We start from the raw sequence: 18,645 nt of genomic DNA, 5'->3' as shown, positions 1-18,645 counted from the left end.
TGGCTTTGGCCTTTCCTTTGTTGGGCATTTGTGTAGTGTCGCTGACACTTTTCTTTTAAAAGAGCCGAGAAATTCCTGACGTCCTGATGCGCCTTTGATGTCTGCCAGCTGGCAGAAAGCCGAACTCAGGTGTCGTGAATAATAATTAGAAAATGGTAGAAAACCGATGACTGAGAATGCATTTGTCTCATTTGCAATGATTTTTCGCATTTATTTGCATTTAAATTCAGCAAATGAATCCTTTTAGCATTTTCATTCAGATACTTTTGTGTTAAAGATACATTTGAAATGTTTGTAATTTAAGAGTATTTTTTGGTAAACATTTTGCAACTAACTAGATTCGAGCTGTCTCAACTTTTTATCAAAAAATTTTCCACCAAAAACTTTGTCTCCTTCTTGCTCATAAGTATCTCAGGATGAAGCTAGTGTTTATCCATATGCTCAAGAAAACTCAGTACAGTCTTCAACTTTCTCCATCCAACTAAACAAACCTTCAGCACTTTTCCCTTTTTCGCAGGACTCGCGCCATTGACAGCTGCCAGCTTAGTCGGGCAACGAAAAGCGAAACACCAAAGAAATTTTCATACTTTTATGTCGGAAGGTAGGTCTTCATGTCCTTTGGAGTCCTTTCCTCATTTCAGCAGCGCTGTTGTTTATCTTGAGAATCGTATGGTGAGCTCAGACAGATAAGAAAAACGGCACGAAATTCCATTAAATTTTAAACAAGTTGAAAGTAGGATATTGTTTAATTTTTGATAGGAGTTCCATATCAAATATTTATTATTGAGACAGTTTCTAATACAAATAACATTTAAAGTTTGGGGAGTTATGATTTTAAAATCAGATTTTAAACTTGAATGAAATATTTTACGTTTTAATTGTATTGGATTTTGATAGATAAGATAAGATAGGTGCTTTGATGTTTTTCATTTTTCTATTGTCCTATTTCTATTTCATCACACCCCGACATTTCCTTTTTTCTTCATATATATTTATACAGCTTTATTTTGGTATTGTTTACGCTTCGCTTGACGTGAAAATCCGAGAATGGGGAAAAGGTGAACTAAGAAGTGTCTGCCCTCGGCTTCCTTCCGCTGCCTTCCGGTGGCAACTTTTGCTCCTGCTATTGACATTGCTCTAATGTGGCATATAAAGTGGCGACTGCTTCGATTTCGCTAAACCTCTTCACAACCCCCGACATCGTCGTCATTACGCTGAGCGCTCTATTCTTGGCATTCATTAAACTACCAACTCGCTTTCTGTTTCAACCAGAAGCTTACGTAAATTGCTCCTCTTCCGTTGCGTCATTACACGCGCTTTAACGTTTCATTATACTCATTGTTTGTCTATTACGAGAGTTTTTCTTCCAGACTCCTTAGTCCTGGCTCTTCGCGGCCCTCCTGCTCTTCTTACCCAATATTCCTCCTGCTTTATTATTCCCGTTTGTGTACCCCGGCTAGCGTGAGTTTTCCTGCTCCGGGAAAACTTTTCAAATAGATTACAAAGCACTTGTAATACCTTTGTTTCCTTACATTGCAAAGTTATTGCAACTGAACATAAATGCCACGACCGGCATCTTGGCCCTCTTGGCCGCCCTTAAAAAAAACAAAAAGTTATCGATGCGGCCACTCAGTATTTCGTTTTCAGTTTCAGTTTCAAAATAGCATCTATTATTTGCTTTGCTTTACAACTCACGCAACACTAAGTTTTTCAAGAGAAAAACTGTAAAAATCAAACCCAGAGGAAAAGAATTCTGTAAGTTTTAAATAGTAAATGAACCAAAACTTTAACTACTTTGAAATCTTGCCAAAATAGTAAGAAAGCAGTGTAAAAAGTTTTATTGCAAATATTTAATATTTTCCTTTAGTAACTTTAAACGAATAACATAAAGAGGAATTTTGATTTCGGGGGTCATCAAACTGTTTTCAATCAAATTATGATGAAACTTTGCCAAAACAAACCCCAAAACAATAAGGAACCCCAATCCCAATAGTAGGCCACCAAGAACCGTCAGCCGAACCCCGATCCCATATCACTTTCAAGGTCATTAGCCATGCAATCAATATGAGGCGGCCCGAAGGACAAGGCAGTTTATTTAGTATATTTCGTTGCCAATTTGTTGAGACAACCGGAACAGCACAAGATATTACAAACTTTTCTCTCTCTTTGCGGATATAAAAGGTTCGCCTCGTTGGCGTCCAAAGGAGCACACGAGATATCCGGGACGTCCTTTTTTTCGGGCATAATAAAATGAAATTACAAGCTGTCGTCGGGACGAATTTAGCATGTGAGCCTTGCCTGCTCCTGACACACATATTTCATCTTTATGGTTTTGTTTTTTTCGACCGCACACATGAGCATATTTTTGAGACATTTATGCGACAACCGCACACTCCACTGACAAGTATGTCCCTGGCATATGTTGCCACATGTACGCTATTCTTTTGAGCTAATTAAATAAGCCAAAGGTATTATGCAATGCTGGTACTTTTATTCCTCTGTGTAGTTTCAAGACGAAACTTCAAATCCATTTGGTGTGGGCAGAACTTTCCAGGGGGTTGGACGACCGCAAAACAGTCCCAATGGACACTCGTCCCGGGCCGGAAAGCTAAGCCACAAAATGCTTTTGAGCTATTTTAGAGGCTTTTGTGGCCGAGATTTTCCGAGACACGGAGTGCAACCCGGGAAATGGCAAGTGCAGTGCCACATTTAATATACTTTCAAGCGTCGTTTTCAGGCCAAAACACAAAACTTTTCGCATAATTTTCACAATGAAGTACACACACAACTACATACTCGCCATGTATCGTAGGTGGAAGTCCTTTTTTTGGAAGTGAAAACATCATCCTTTCATTCCGTGTCGTCGAAGTTTTCGCAACTGTTCGTGCAGTGTCCTGGTCTTGACTTGGCTATAATAGCCTGCCTAAGACCGGAAGACTTCGCCTTCTCAGAACGGAAAAATGGTAAAAATAGTCTCGTAAAATTTCTCCGCAAAGTAGCCAAACTTTGTCTTTCAATGTCAATTATATTGAGATTTATGCATAATTTGTCCCGAAGCTACAACAGCTTTGTATTTCGATTAGAGATTATAAATTCAAAGCCCTTGATCTAAAAATACAATGACCTTTTGTCCTGTGAGTCTGGGGAACATTTGGAAAATTTCACAATGCCTCTCTATATTTAATGTGCCTAGCGGATGCGGTGGGCTAATATGGTAATGGGTGCAAGGATATGACAGAGAATGTAATTGCTTTCACCCAGAAATAATATTTGCCAGATATTCGGCACGTGTCAATTTCAATATTTGCTCGGCCAGCACACATGTCCTGTGAACTAACAGAATTAAAATTTTGTAAAAGGACACACTCCCCACAAAGTGCTGACATGGCCAGTTAGAGAAACATATAAAATAAAAATTGTATTCTCTATTTCATGTGCCAGGCACTCAAAATGAAAGCATCCCTGCAGCCATAGAGTCCTGGCGAGCCTGGTGTGTTTATTTGCTAAGTTACTTGTGCTACAATTTTAATGAAAGTCTGCAAATCTCGGAGGCAAGAAATCAGGAATGTGTCGAACGATATGCATACCAAATGGGAGAGAGCGTTGCGTTGGGCACTGTGAATTTAATTAAACCAGCATTTCTCTAGCATTTGTTGAAATGCAATTTTCGGCCACTAAAGAAAATAACAAACATGTAGAAACTTAATATACACCAGGTCCATTTTATGATTCCAGCATTGTGGCATACAAATTGCTGTTTCGAGAGCACAGAAATGATTAAGCAAGGACATGCGTTTAAATTCAATCTGCCTGGGAATTCTTTGAAGGAAAACTCTCAAGGCGAATATAATTGCATTAATTATAAAAAATATGTGCAGAGAGGGTTGTGTTCTTGACAAATTATTATTATTTCTCTGAAAATATTTACCTTTGCATGTGGTACTTCAATAACATTTTTGCCCTCAGCTTAAGGACGTTTAAAGGTGCAAAGGACAACTTAAAAGCTTCCACCTTTAAAATAGACAATAGACAAGAGCCCTACGGTATTTTTAGCTTCCTCTGAACTATTTAAAAACTTTTGTAAACAAATATCCCTCCAACTTTGGGGCAACAAAAGAAGATGTATAATAAAAACGTCCCACCACTCGCTTCTTCTGACCTGTCCAGACAGTTTCCAAGTGACAGGATATTAAATGATAGCAAGGAGCCTCCCCAAGCAAAAGCAAAGTTAAAAAAGAAGCAAAAAAAAAAAGAATAAGAAGCCTGGAGGAGGCAGGCGTATCAAAGTAGATGCAAATGATTTTTCCAGGAATGAGGGGTAGCTTTGGCAATTTAACGCCACTAATCGAGTGACATGATGGCAATAATTCCAATTTGGGGCACGTCACGTCGTGTGGCGGTCGCGACCGTTAAATATGTATAAGCGGTAATCCAAAAGCCTCTGTCTTCTGTCCTTTGTCTTCTGTGTGTCCTGTTTTCTGTATTTTTCGAATTATTCGAGCCGCAGGCACAGTTAAGGAAGCCGGAACGTGCCTGGCATGCCATTCAGTCTTAATGTTATAATTTTTGGTTGCTTGGTTGTCTATAATTATTTATAACTCACGTGCCAAGCAATAGAAGAGTACCGGTGGGCCTGGATTCTTAGGTCGCATTACGCATTACGCATACGCCGCGTTGTCAAAGGACGAGCACGTGCAGCATCGAGTATTAGGCTTTCGGCGCTTAAGTGCGCTCAACTGTGTTTGAGATTGTCTGCCATTGGGGATGCACAAAGAAAAATATCATCCATAATTAGAATGATAATAATAACGAATATGGAATTATGCTTCACTTGATGCTTAATTGTTTTCTGTTTAAGGTGTTTAGGGATTTATATTTTTGTAACCCTTTTACCCATTTTTTTCCGTGTATTGGCGGCAAGGTCACTCCGCCTGTTGACAGACAACTTGAAGTAGGCGGACAGGAGCTCGCCTGTCACGCAAATGCGTCGCTGCCAGCCACTTGGCCGCCCGCCAACCGCCAGCTGACACTCGACCCAGACCTCACTGCGCCTGCCCCCAAAAAAATGAACCCTTGTATCACAGAGAGGACGAGATACAAATGGGATATGATGTTTCATTCGAATTTGTCCGACGTGGGCGTTGACCAAAAATGAAATATGACTTGACAATTCCGCATTGCCGTCGCTCAACAGTTGTTGCTTTGCCAGGATTTGAATGTGGCCAGGCTAACTAGTCCAGTCCACACCGGACTGATGCCACGGCTCGTTAATCAAATCCCAATCCTCTCAGAAAAAAGGACACCCAAAACTGGATGCAAACTTGGACGGCCGCTGTCAGTGTCAAAGCCTGATAAATGAAGTGGCCGATGATGAGATGGAAATCCTGCAATGCGATAGATTTTCCGAGGCTTTAGCAAGTGCAGGACGACTTGTCTGACTTCCTAATTAAATAAATACTTAGCGACTGGCTTGCATTCAAAAGTCCTCGTCAAGAACTTTAAGCCACCGCGGCAGAATAAGCTAAAGCTACAAAAGGACACCCGAGCTCGCTATTCAGATCCTTTTTAAACAGAACTGGCACAACGTGAAAAGAAAACTAGAAAAAGCAAAAGAAAGAAAGCGAGGCGCCACTGCAGTTGGGCTCTCTGACTTGCGGCAATTTTCGCACTCTTTGCACTGTCAGCGGAGCGGGCACATAAATTACATGCCACTTACTTTGCGCTTTGCCCCACGAGCGCCGAAATGAAGTTGCGGCGGCCACTTAAAGCAGGGCCCAGTGCGCCAAGGATATGCCATAAGAATGGGCCCTGGCACGGCGAAATTAAATGTTTAACTGATGGGTTGATGACTATAAAAAATGCATTTCTTAATCCATTAGCATCTGCCATTCAAGTAAAAATAATGCACAAGAAAATGTCCTCGGAGGTGTAAGTTCTACTGCAGCTCTCTCAGACTGGCGCGCAGGCAAACAATTGATCAATGAGTAATTACCGAGTCCTTTCACTGGGCCACAATTCATTTCCAGGTTCTTGACAGAAACACACAATGAGCCGAAAAGGAACAACAGCCATCTGTCAGGCAATTTTCCAAAGTGCATTCGAAACTTCCGCCTTCTTCCTTAACCTCATTACGGCTGTCCTTCGCAAAGAAAAAGTCTATCATGTACCTCGATGCAAGGCTTGCATAAAATATCAGATTCTTAATGTCCTTAATTAGGTTATTTATAGGATACCAACGCATTAAGGTTTTTAAATAATTTATGAGCGGTTCAAACTTTACTTGTTTGAAATGTCCTTATAGTCCTTTTGAATTAAGTTTAGTTGCAGTCATATTCGAGGTCTTTTATAATAGAAAATACATTGTAATTATTGTCCTATAATTACTATAAACACACGACAAAATAAAGAAATTTAGTCATTTTTTCAAGTAAGTCCTTTGGTTGCACAATTTACTTATGACCACGACCTGACATCGCCCTGTTCTCTATTCCATCTAGTCTCAAGTCCTGGGTCGCTGGGTCTGGTCTCGAGGCGACTGCCACAAAGGTAAATACGTGCTCCTCGAGCACATGTCTGTTCCCCGAGAACCGGTTCGCCTGACCCGGCCTAACCTCAATTGTTTTGGCATTGACTGTCAAGGCAGTCCTTTGAGAGTCTCTCGGTCTTGCCCTGGTTCTGGGTCTGGGTCTGGGCCTTGTGCTTGGCTTGGTCGCTACCCGGTTACACTTCCTCATGCAGGGCCCGAGGGCTCCGACGACTACCTTGACTTGTCTCACCGCTGCACTGGCTGTGTTTATTTTCCACTCTGCCCTGTCTGCCAGCTGTTTATCCTTTGTCAGTTTGAGAATATCCCTGTTGGTTCCGAGTCCTGCTCCTTCCCTACCCCGCCCCTCACACCGGGCAGGTGCACCCGAAAGCTATTTGCAATTTAGTCAAGTTATCGATTCAAGTCAAATATTATTAGAGTAATGGCTTTTAGCATTTCTTTTCACCTCGCTTCTGGTGCCGAGCTCTGTTTTGGCTTCATCCTTTCGTTGTACCGCCTTCTTGCCGTCACGCTGGGTGGCAGTGGAGCAGTTCGGTGCGGTGGCCATTCAATTAATCATACAAAGTGCAATTTAGCAATTGTCGCTGTCAGCAAAAATGGTAAAGTCTGGTAAGTGATTATTTTGAATGTATTGCAATTTATTGGCTTGGCTTGCTACAGGAATGACTGCCAATCAAAAACTTTGATTTTTATTGATTTGTTGTGGTTTTTACCCTCTGGCTATATAGTATATACCTAAATGTCAAGTTCAGGATTATGACTATACGGGGACTATGGATTTTATTTAGTAAACAGTCTTTTGTCCTGGCTTTAAGAATTCTAAAAGTGGTCCTATTTTTTATAATTAAATATAAAAACTTTAAAAATGTTTTACATCCATCTTACAAACTGTGTACTGGGAAGTTTGCATATCCTTTGAAGAAACTACTTCTGCATTCAAGGCTTAGTTCAGCCATTTTAGTGGCTTTGGGGAGCTGACTGTAAATCATCGGAACAAATGGGCTGGCTCAGGACCCTAATGGACTCAACAAACCCTTTATCCTGGAGCAAGGCAGTATAATCAATTTTCTAAGAAAAGATTTCCATATATGCTTGCCGACCTATAAAGTGTTCCGCCATTCGGCGGGGTGGCCCCCTAAAGTACTGTACTTTTGTGCGCGGCAACTACGGAAATAGTAAACGCACAAAATACAAAAAAAAAGTAAATGAAAAATTTAATGGCTCCGCAACCCGTGCAGTCAATTGTGCCCTTTTCTGGGCCACATTCCCTCCCTCGTGGCAGGCCCACCAAAACGACTTCCGCCTGATTTACAGCTACATTTGTAAGTAGACACAAAGCACTTAACAGCTAAAAAGGACTTTGCATAAGTAATGAGAGGCGAGGCGAGCGTCGGCGGCCGTCACTCGTCCTCCGCGAACTCGCGTGCATATGCCGAAAGGCGAAAGGACGCGGACTTTAAGAATCTGAACGGAAGAACATAAAGAGGAACCAGAGCTGAGACTCAGACTGAAACAGAAACCGAAACTAAAACTAAAGCCTTTTCAGGAAAGTGCAGCGACGCGAGAGATCTCCTGACTTTTCACACATAGCTGCACACACACGCACAGGCTACTGGATGGATAGTCCAGCACTAAGAAAAAAAAAGTAGGCTAACCTTGAAAAATTTTATGTTTTTAGAGGTCTTAGAAAATTCTAAGAAAGCTACTTTAAAATCTTCGAAGAAATTTGTATACTAAAAATTCTTTTTTCCAAATCTTAATTTAAAACTTTTTTACGATTTTGATTTAAGTGTATATTGTACCGGAATTTGGCATGTGAGCTGGTGACTCTTCTCCATGACAACTTGATGGATGTGCGGGCGTCAAACAGCTGCTCCTGGTCTCGACCCTGCTCCTGCCATGGCATCCTTCATCACCCATATCCGCATATCCTCAGACCCTCCACCACCTTCCGGAAAAGCTCTTAACTCCGGCTGACCGCAAAAACAAAACAAATTCCGCACTGATTGCCAAAAGGGTTCTTCAGCCACACCCCAGTTCACCTACGTGGCACACTCCATAACGGTGCTTTAAACACAAAACTGGGGCCAGGACTTCATTACGCAGCCGATCCTAGCCGAAAAGTGTAAGTGAGAGAAATGGCGTCTTCTGGGGAGCTGACCAAAAATTAATTGGCTGCTCTGAGCCGGCCGACAGCTGCCATTTTGTGCCTGCCATTTGCTATGCGTAGACATGTCAATTCCCCAGCCCCTGATCCTGTTCCCGACCTGCTACCACCCACTGCTTCCCAGGTAGCTTAAAGATTTATGATAAAGCCAACTAACGGGCCATGAGTCTGGGGCCCGGCCAAAATGAGGCATTGCTGGCATGGCGCCGAGGGGAAAAGTTTATCCAACTTTGGCTTTAACTCAGGCATTGGCTCATTGCGGCTCGTTTATCTATGAAATGAACGAATCTGATTGCCAAACGAACCGTTCCCATTTCTGTTTTCGACTGGGACACTTCCTTGAAATCGGCCTTTTTCCTCTTATTTGCAAGAAATTATAATTTAGCCAGCTTGCTGAATATTAAAATATCAAAATTGATTTTCTTCAATTGATGACAGTTTGTGAATTAATTTTATGAAAGGGAATTTAAAAGGTTTTTGTTTTTCAATGAAGTCCTCTGGTTTCTGGTTTGAAAACCAATGAGTTTTCTAAAAACTGCCTCGTGTCGAGAATTCAATACACTTAAAGAAATATTAGGCTTCTCAAAGACAAGATTAGATTATAGAGTAAGTTTCAAATTTCAATCTATTTAAACACAGATTTTGAAAAATACTTTATTCCCCTTATATGTATCATATTTCTATAAGACCAAAATACTTCTCTCTGTGCACTGTTGTGCGTGTCGCAGCTTATGCTCTAGCTTAAGCGCTTAAAATGCTTTTTGACAACAACAGCACAAAAAACAACAACATCACTAGAATGATAAATTTGTTCCCAACCCTCCTGCCATTGTTTCAGGACATTTTCAGAAGGATGTCAGGGGTAAGCCACGCGCTGTCTAGGATCCCCCAACCCGCCTAATCCCAGCTATTTGGAGACCCACTTTAAACATTCTTTGGCCCCCGTCCCCATCATTTTTTGCACTGTAAAATATCTGTGTAAAATGTCTCCTCCCATTTCAGTTTTTATTTATTTTTATTTTTGAGTTTTTTCGCCTTGTTTTTTGTTCTTGTTGTTGTGTCGTTGGTAATGTAAATCGCAGCTTCACCAATTTGCGCTCAATTAATTTTGTTGCTTCTTTGCTGGCGGGCTTTTTGGCCGTCTGCTTGCTGTTTTTGCATTTTTTTTTTATGTTTGCGGCTGTCCTCTTATTTATCATTGGCCGTCCCCGGTTAAAATTTATTAAGTCGCAAACATTTTACGTTCTTTTCGAGCTCACTGAAATGTTTCCAGCCATCGACGGTTATGTTGTAATTCAATTTCCATTCGCGCGAGGTTTTCTGTTGGCTTTTGATGGCAGCAATGCAGTAATTGTGTTTACTGCTATTAATTAACTGGCATTTTATGCAGATTTTAAAATGAAATTAATTATGCATTAATTACATTGTAATTACGTAATCATAATTCACGCATTTGCCCCACGACTGTGTAACTCAGGAAAGGCCTTCTCCGTGTAGAAATGTCCCCGAGCTTGTAATTAAATTGGCAATGTGGTCAGTCGTGTGGTTTCCAACCGATTGGCCTATCAATTGGAAACCAGCCAAGGGTAAAAAGCACTGTAAGGACTCTTGCTATTAGTAATGCAGAAAATTGTGTACAAACAAGTGCTTAACATTTCAATTTCAATTTTCGAGCATAAATATTTTATCCGCGCGCTTAAAGGGTACTTTATTTTAATGTCATCAACTTTGATTGCCTTAATTATATGTAAATATTATTTTTTACAGCACTTTTCAATATACATAACAAATAAGAGTATTTTTTTTCTTTACCTTCCAGAAAATTGCAAAATAATCTTATTAAACTAAAATCTCTTCAATTGAAACATGATAAGCAAAAAACACATCTCAACCATTCAAAGAGGGTAAAGAGTACATACATTCAATGCAATTAATGTACTGCAGGGCTTGTTCATATCAGGAACTTCTGTCAGGATGACGGCTGCTAAAAGGAAGAGTGAAGAGTGTTTCTTTTGCTTTGTGAGTGCTTAATCCTTGGGATCTGAAGCCTCTGGCTTGTGCTGGAGATTTAGACTCGGCTGCATCCGTCTTTCAGGATCTGCTAAAAGCTCTTGACAGAAGCCAGATCCCGATTTCGTCCTGGCAAACGTGCCGCCTGTGCCGCTTGAAATACTTTTCACACTTGATATAACAGGCAGCCATTTTCTATCCTTCCAGGCATACGCTTTCGTTGCTCACTTTTACAGTCGCATTGGCAAGAAGGATGGCTCCTTTGTAAGTGTTGGTGAAGGTGTTTGTGTTTGTATTTGTGTTTGTGTTTGTAATGGCTCCCAAAGCGCACAAACAAAACTGTCAACAACGCACCTGCTGCTGCAGGTGAAATGCAATGAAAACCCTGCAGGACCTTGGGATGGCTCTAAAAGGAGCATACATTTGCAAAATTTAAATTCAGCATTATATTTAAATTCCACTTTTAAGAAAAAAGTTCTATTTTATTATATTCTGCTTATAATTTTCAAGAGAAAAGCTTATCTAAGTGAAACTCTCGAGCTCTATTTTATTTCAGGACGAATCTTGGCTACAAAACCTGCAAATGGCAGATGTTGCCCTGGCAGAAGGACCAAGTCAAAGTGAATTTCGTTTGGCGCTCCTAATGCAATTTTTATGCAGCACTTGCTCCTCTGCTTTGGCAAAGCTGCAACACTTCCGTTGCTGGCATTGTTTCTTGGGCTTGTCGCTGACAAGACCTCGACCATATCTAGGCAACAAAGGCGGCGCGCTTATTAAATTGTCTGACTGGTGTCCTCCGCCGCGCAGCTCCTTGCTCGATTCAATTTCTCTAACCTGGCTTACGTTTTCCGTGCTTTGATCGAAATATCTGAGACATAATGCAATCGCCCCGCCAGCATCCGCAGTAACAGCAGCCTCATTAAATGCGACCCGTGTTAGCGACACGGCACAGTGAGGTCCTGCAGTGTGGGTCTTTGTGTCTCACGTTCGCGCGGCCCTGACTTTGATTTTATACGCATTCACATGACGGGATTTCAAATCACACAGACAAGGTGAAATTTAATCTTAATAATTTAAGGTAAAATGGTGTAGAAAATACAAATCTTAAGCCAATTAAGGTAAGTTGAAGTGAATAAAAGACAAATCATATTTGAAGCACCTTAAGCAAAACAAATTTTTAATGGTCCGTCTAATTTAAAAAAATGCAATTATCAATTTTCTCTTTTCCCGCACTTTTTTCAAGTTTTTCCGCACCTCCAACATTGCAATTTTAATTTTCCACAAGTTTTCCCGTCAAGACACATTTTCATTAGGGTAAATTATGTAATCACTAAGAAAAACTTTCGCCGTCAAGATTAGCAAGAACCCCACTGAGAGTTACTGAAGCGCAGTCTGACCGGAGTAGTTTTTTTCTTTCTTTTTGAGTGAACAATAGATTCAAAGGAGGAAATTTCTTGGCTAAGGACTTAAAATGGAGCCGAGAGTGTGCAATGAATGGACTCACCTTTCACCAGCGTAAGGATGCCCAACGGCATTACCAGAACAGCAACCATCAGATCCGTGATGGCCAGGGACATGAGGAAGTAGTTGGTCACATTCTGCAATCGGCGCTCCCAGGCGATGGCCAGGCAGACAAGGATATTACCAGCCGCTGTTCCCAGGACCAGGACGAGGGCCAACAGGGCCCAGTAGTTATTCGCCTCGAAAGGATCATCAGTGGGCCATGACCCTGTGGCATTGCTTACATTCCATCCAACACCGGTGACTCCACCTCCTACTCCTCCTACTAATCCACCCTTTAGAAAGAGTTGATTATGCTGATGGCTGCTATTTCCGATTGACCGCTCGTCCTCTGTGTCCGCGTCCCATAAGAGCAGCTGCTCCGAACTGGCCCAGCTGCCGTCGCCACCGCTGCTGTCGTTGTAGGAACCTATCGATGCATACACATCCTCTTCCATTCCGGGTTATTATTCCTATTGTATGTGCTCTACTTGTCGTTTTGTTGCTGCAATTTCTCTCGCAGTTGCTGTTGCTGTCGATGTTGATGTTGCTGGAAAAGCCGCCGCATGCTAATTAGCCCACGCATATGCAACGAAAGAAAACCAAAAAAGGACTTTAAAAGCCCTACCGCGCCAATTCGAATTGCAAATGTAAAAGGGCGGAAACGGCAGAACCGGAAATAAAATCGGTGAGCAGCTGCTAGAGAGCACGAGCAGTCAAAGGAGCTCAGGACTCAGAAGGGCCAGCGGCAACGTCAATTTCAGCGACAAGCAAGCGGCGGATATTGGTGGCAAACATTTTATGGCACAAAATTGCCGGAAGTTTGTGCTGCAAGAGAGAAAAAAGAAAATGGCGTAATTAAAGCACAAACTATTTCAACAGGCAATCTAGGTAAGAAGTGGCAATCAGTTTTCAGGATTATAAAAGTATATTAAAACCAGAAAGGAAAGCTAACTTCGGGCGGATCCGAACTTTATATACCCTTGCAGTTAGATAGCATCTTTTATTATTATATAATTATCGGATCGTATATAGTTGGCCGATCCTTATGAAAATTGGATGGCTCAAAAAATGCGGAAAAAGAGTCTACACCTGCATGGCTAAAAAGTATTGGTATTGGCCAAGTTAACACCGTGGGAATAATGTTTTTGGCCAAACATTTTATTTTTGATTAGTTCCTTAGCTTATATCTCGGGAAATCCATAACCGATTTTGGAAAAGAATGCCATATCGGATTCAGGACTTTAAGGTCCTTCGACTGCATCAAAAGTTTTTGCATCAAAGGATGTTTAATCCTTGAATTCGAACAAAATAAAATGTATTTAGTATTCACTATCGGGAAAATTTTCGTTCAAGGACATGGAGGATATTTTGGTTGAGATTGAAGGACATTAAAAATCTGATCTCAATATGGTACCCCGCTTCCAGATCGGTTGGGAAATAGCCGAGATATACGTAATCAAAAAAACAGGAACTTAGAAAAATATTTTTTTTGGGCCAATTTTAACTTCCCCTCGGTGTTAACTTGGCTAAGACCAGATTTTGTTGGCCACTCGACGCGCCTTATTTTTGCGCATTTTATGACCTATCACGATCCTGGATTGGAAGCGAAATGGCCGAGATATTCACAAAAAACTGTTTCAGAAAATAGAATCCACCTACTGGCCATTTCTGTTCGCCTAGTACTCCAAGCCTGGTGGCGGCCCAAAATTGAAAAATTTTCAGCCACAAAAGTCAGTGACGTCACGGAATGGGCTGCGATCCGTGACGTCACCACTTGGTGGTGTCTTGGCTATACTGGGTTGTGTCATGGCTGAACCGGTTAACCGTTTAAAGTCACCGGTTGATATTTAAATTTCGCGGGGGCGGGCAACAATTTTCGAGTTTTAAAAAGCCCGGGTAGGCGCGGGAGGGATCTATTTTTGAATTTGAATTCAAATGTAACGGATCGAAATGTGGATCCTGTGAGGAACATATGTGGATCCTTTAGCCAAGACACCCCACAGTGTGACGTCACATGTAGAGGTTCAATCCGTGACGTCACAGACTTTTGTGGCTGAAAATTTTTAAATTTTAGGGCGCTACCAGGCTCGGAGTACTAGGCGAACAGAAATGGCCAGTAGGTCGATTTCGATTTTTGAAAATGTTTTTTGTGAATATCTCGGCCATTTTGCATCCAATCCTGGATTGGGATGGCTCAAAAAATGCGGAAAAAGAGTCTACACCTGCATGGCTAAAAAGTATTGGTATTGGCCAAGTTAACACCGTGGGAATAATGTTTTTGGCCAAACATTTTATTTTTGATTAGTTCCTTAGCTTATATCTCCGGAAATCCATAACAAATTTTGGAAAAGAATGCCATATCGGATTCAGGACTTTAAGGTCCTTCGACTGCATCAAAAGTTTTTGCATCAAAGGATGTTTAATCCTTGAATTCGAACAAAATTAAATGTATTTAGTATTCACTATCGGGAAAATTTTCGTTCAAGGACATGAAGGATATTTTGGTTGAGATTGAAGGACATTAAAAATCTGATCTCAATATGGTACCCGCTTCCAGATCGGTTGGGAAATAGCCGAGATATACGTAATCGAAAAAACAGGAACTTAGAAAAATATTTTTTTTGGGCCAATTTTAACTTCCCCTCGGTGTTAACTTGGCTAAGACCAGATTGTGTTGGCCACTCGACGCGCCTTATTTTTGCGCATTTTATGACCTATCACGATCCTGGATTGGAAGCGAAATGGCCGAGATATTCACAAAAAACTGTTTCAGAAAATAGAATCCACCTACTGGCCATTTCTGTTCGCCTAGTACTCCAAGCCTGGTGGCGGCCCAAAATTGAAAAATTTTCAGCCACAAAAGTCAGTGACGTCACGGAATGGGCTGCGATCCGTGACGTCACCACTTGGTGGTGTCTTGGCTATACTGGGTTGTGTCATGGCTGAACCGGTTAACCGTTTAAAGTCACCGGTTGATATTTAAATTTCGCGGGGGCGGGCAACAATTTTCGAGTTTTAAAAAGCCCGGGTAGGCGCGGGAGGGATCTATTTTTGAATTTGAATTCAAATGTAACGGATCGAAATGTGGATCCTGTGAGGAACATATGTGGATCCTTTAGCCAAGACACCCCACAGTGTGACGTCACATGTAGAGGTTCAATCCGTGACGTCACAGACTTTTGTGGCTAAAAAATTTTTCAATTTTAGGGCGCTACCAGGCTCGGAGTACTAGGCGAACAGAAATGGCCAGTAGGTCGATTTCGATTTTTGAAAATGTTTTTTGTGAATATCTCGGCCATTTTGCATCCAATCCTGGATTGGGATGGCTCAAAAAATGCGGAAAAAGAGTCTACACCTGCATGGCTAAAAAGTATTGGTATTGGCCAAGTTAACACCGTGGGAATAATGTTTTTGGCCAAACATTTTATTTTTGATTAGTTCCTTAGCTTATATCTCGGGAAATCCATAACCGATTTTGGAAAAGAATGCCATATCGGATTCAGGACTTTAAGGTCCTTCGACTGCATCAAAAGTTTTTGCATCAAAGGATGTTTAATCCTTGAATTCGAACAAAATAAAATGTATTTAGTATTCACTATCGGGAAAATTTTCGTTCAAGGACATGGAGGATATTTTGGTTGAGATTGAAGGACATTAAAAATCTGATCTCAATATGGTACCCCGCTTCCAGATCGGTTGGGAAATAGCCGAGATATACGTAATCAAAAAAACAGGAACTTAGAAAAATATTTTTTTTGGGCCAATTTTAACTTCCCCTCGGTGTTAACTTGGCTAAGACCAGATTTTGTTGGCCACTCGACGCGCCTTATTTTTGCGCATTTTATGACCTATCACGATCCTGGATTGGAAGCGAAATGGCCGAGATATTCACAAAAAACTGTTTCAGAAAATAGAATCCACCTACTGGCCATTTCTGTTCGCCTAGTACTCCAAGCCTGGTGGCGGCCCAAAATTGAAAAATTTTCAGCCACAAAAGTCAGTGACGTCACGGAATGGGCTGCGATCCGTGACGTCACCACTTGGTGGTGTCTTGGCTATACTGGGTTGTGTCATGGCTGAACCGGTTAACCGTTTAAAGTCACCGGTTGATATTTAAATTTCGCGGGGGCGGGCAACAATTTTCGAGTTTTAAAAAGCCCGGGTAGGCGCGGGAGGGATCTATTTTTGAATTTGAATTCAAATGTAACGGATCGAAATGTGGATCCTGTGAGGAACATATGTGGATCCTTTAGCCAAGACACCCCACAGTGTGACGTCACATGTAGAGGTTCAATCCGTGACGTCACAGACTTTTGTGGCTGAAAATTTTTAAATTTTAGGGCGCTACCAGGCTCGGAGTACTAGGCGAACAGAAATGGCCAGTAGGTCGATTTCGATTTTTGAAAATGTTTTTTGTGAATATCTCGGCCATTTTGCATCCAATCCTGGATTGGGATGGCTCAAAAAATGCGGAAAAAGAGTCTACACCTGCATGGCTAAAAAGTATTGGTATTGGCCAAGTTAACACCGTGGGAATAATGTTTTTGGCCAAACATTTTATTTTTGATTAGTTCCTTAGCTTATATCTCCGGAAATCCATAACAAATTTTGGAAAAGAATGCCATATCGGATTCAGGACTTTAAGGTCCTTCGACTGCATCAAAAGTTTTTGCATCAAAGGATGTTTAATCCTTGAATTCGAACAAAATTAAATGTATTTAGTATTCACTATCGGGAAAATTTTCGTTCAAGGACATGAAGGATATTTTGGTTGAGATTGAAGGACATTAAAAACCTGATCTCAATATGGTACCCCGCTTCCAGATCGGTTGGGAAATGGCCGAGATATACGTAATCAAAAAAACAGGAACTTAGAAAAATATTTGTTTTGGGCCAATTTTAACTTCCCCTCGGTGTTAACTTGGCTAAGACCAGATTGTGTTGGCCACTCGACGCGCCTTATTTTTGCGCATTTTATGACCTATCACGATCCTGGATTGGAAGCGAAATGGCCGAGATATTCACAAAAAACTGTTTCAGAAAATAGAATCCACCTACTGGCCATTTCTGTTCGCCTAGTACTCCAAGCCTGGTGGCGGCCCAAAATTGAAAAATTTTCAGCCACAAAAGTCAGTGACGTCACGGAATGGGCTGCGATCCGTGACGTCACCACTTGGTGGTGTCTTGGCTATACTGGGTTGTGTCATGGCTGAACCGGTTAACCGTTTAAAGTCACCGGTTGATATTTAAATTTCGCGGGGGCGGGCAACAATTTTCGAGTTTTAAAAAGCCCGGGTAGGCGCGGGAGGGATCTATTTTTGAATTTGAATTCAAATGTAACGGATCGAAATGTGGATCCTGTGAGGAACATATGTGGATCCTTTAGCCAAGACACCCCACAGTGTGACGTCACAGACTTTTGTGGCTAAAAAATTTTTCAATTTTAGGGCGCTACCAGGCTCGGAGTACTAGGCGAACAGAAATGGCCAGTAGGTCGATTTCGATTTTTGAAAATGTTTTTTGTGAATATCTCGGCCATTTTGCATCCAATCCTGGATTGGGATGGCTCAAAAAATGCGGAAAAAGAGTCTACACCTGCATGGCTAAAAAGTATTGGTATTGGCCAAGTTAACACCGTGGGAATAATGTTTTTGGCCAAACATTTTATTTTTGATTAGTTCCTTAGCTTATATCTCGGGAAATCCATAACCGATTTTGGAAAAGAATGCCATATCGGATTCAGGGCTTGAAGGTCCTTCGTACTGCATGAAAAGTTTTTGCATCAAAGGATGTTTAGTCCTTGAATTCGAACAAAATAAAATGTATTTAGTATTCACTATCGGGAAAATTTTCGTTCAAGGACATGAAGGATATTTTGGTTGAGATTGAAGGACATTAAAAATCTGATCTCAATATGGTACCCAGCTTCCAGATCGGTTGGGAAATGGCCGAGATATACGTAATCGAAAAAACAGGAACTTAGAAAAATATTTGTTTTGGGCCAATTTTAACTTCCCCTCGGTGTTAACTTGGCTAAGACCAGATTGTGTTGGCCACTCGACGCGCCTTATTTTTGCGCATTTTATGACCTATCACGATCCTGGATTGGAAGCGAAATGGCCGAGATATTCCCAAAAAACTGTTTCAGAAAATAGAATCCACCTACTGGCCATTTCTGTTCGCCTAGTACTCCGAGCCTGGTGGCGGCCCAAAATTGAAAAATTTTCAGCCACAAAAGTCAGTGACGTCACGGAATGGGCTGCGATCCGTGACGTCACCACTTGGTGGTGTCTTGGCTATACTGGGTTGTGTCATGGCTGAACCGGTTAAACGTTTAAAGTCACCGGTTGATATTTAAATTTCGCGGGGGCGGGCAACAATTTTCGAGTTTTAAAAAGCCCGGGTAGGCGCGGGCGGG

General features: G+C 41.4%; 1 protein-coding gene and 1 long non-coding RNA gene across 3 annotated transcripts in view; one reads left to right on the top strand and one right to left on the bottom strand.

Moving 5' to 3' along the window:
- Nucleotides 1–18,645, bottom strand: part of LOC6501434 (5-hydroxytryptamine receptor 2A) — a 50,538-nt gene that overhangs the window by 16,161 nt on the left and 15,732 nt on the right. The window contains exon 2 of the mRNA XM_001955207.4: nt 12,229–13,052. Coding sequence (XP_001955243.3) covers nt 12,229–12,682 — 454 coding nt within the window. The 5' untranslated portion in view covers nt 12,683–13,052. The remainder of the gene's footprint in view (nt 1–12,228; nt 13,053–18,645) is intronic.
- LOC26514068 lies at nt 1,634–11,253 on the top strand. 2 transcript variants are annotated; one of them, XR_006506896.1, is made up of 3 exons: nt 1,634–1,755; nt 10,534–10,733; nt 10,932–11,253. It is a non-coding gene; the product is annotated as an uncharacterized LOC26514068 (long non-coding RNA). The 2 variants fall into 2 exon arrangements; XR_001409081.3 differs by lacking the exons at nt 10,534–10,733; nt 10,932–11,253 and adding an exon at nt 1,868–2,479 and having other exon boundaries at nt 1,651–1,755.

The sequence above is a fragment of the Drosophila ananassae genome, chromosome 2L (assembly GCF_017639315.1).
Source record: "Drosophila ananassae strain 14024-0371.13 chromosome 2L, ASM1763931v2, whole genome shotgun sequence".
NCBI lineage: Eukaryota > Metazoa > Arthropoda > Insecta > Diptera > Drosophilidae > Drosophila > Drosophila ananassae.
This window is presented reverse-complemented; position numbering and strand designations above follow the sequence as displayed.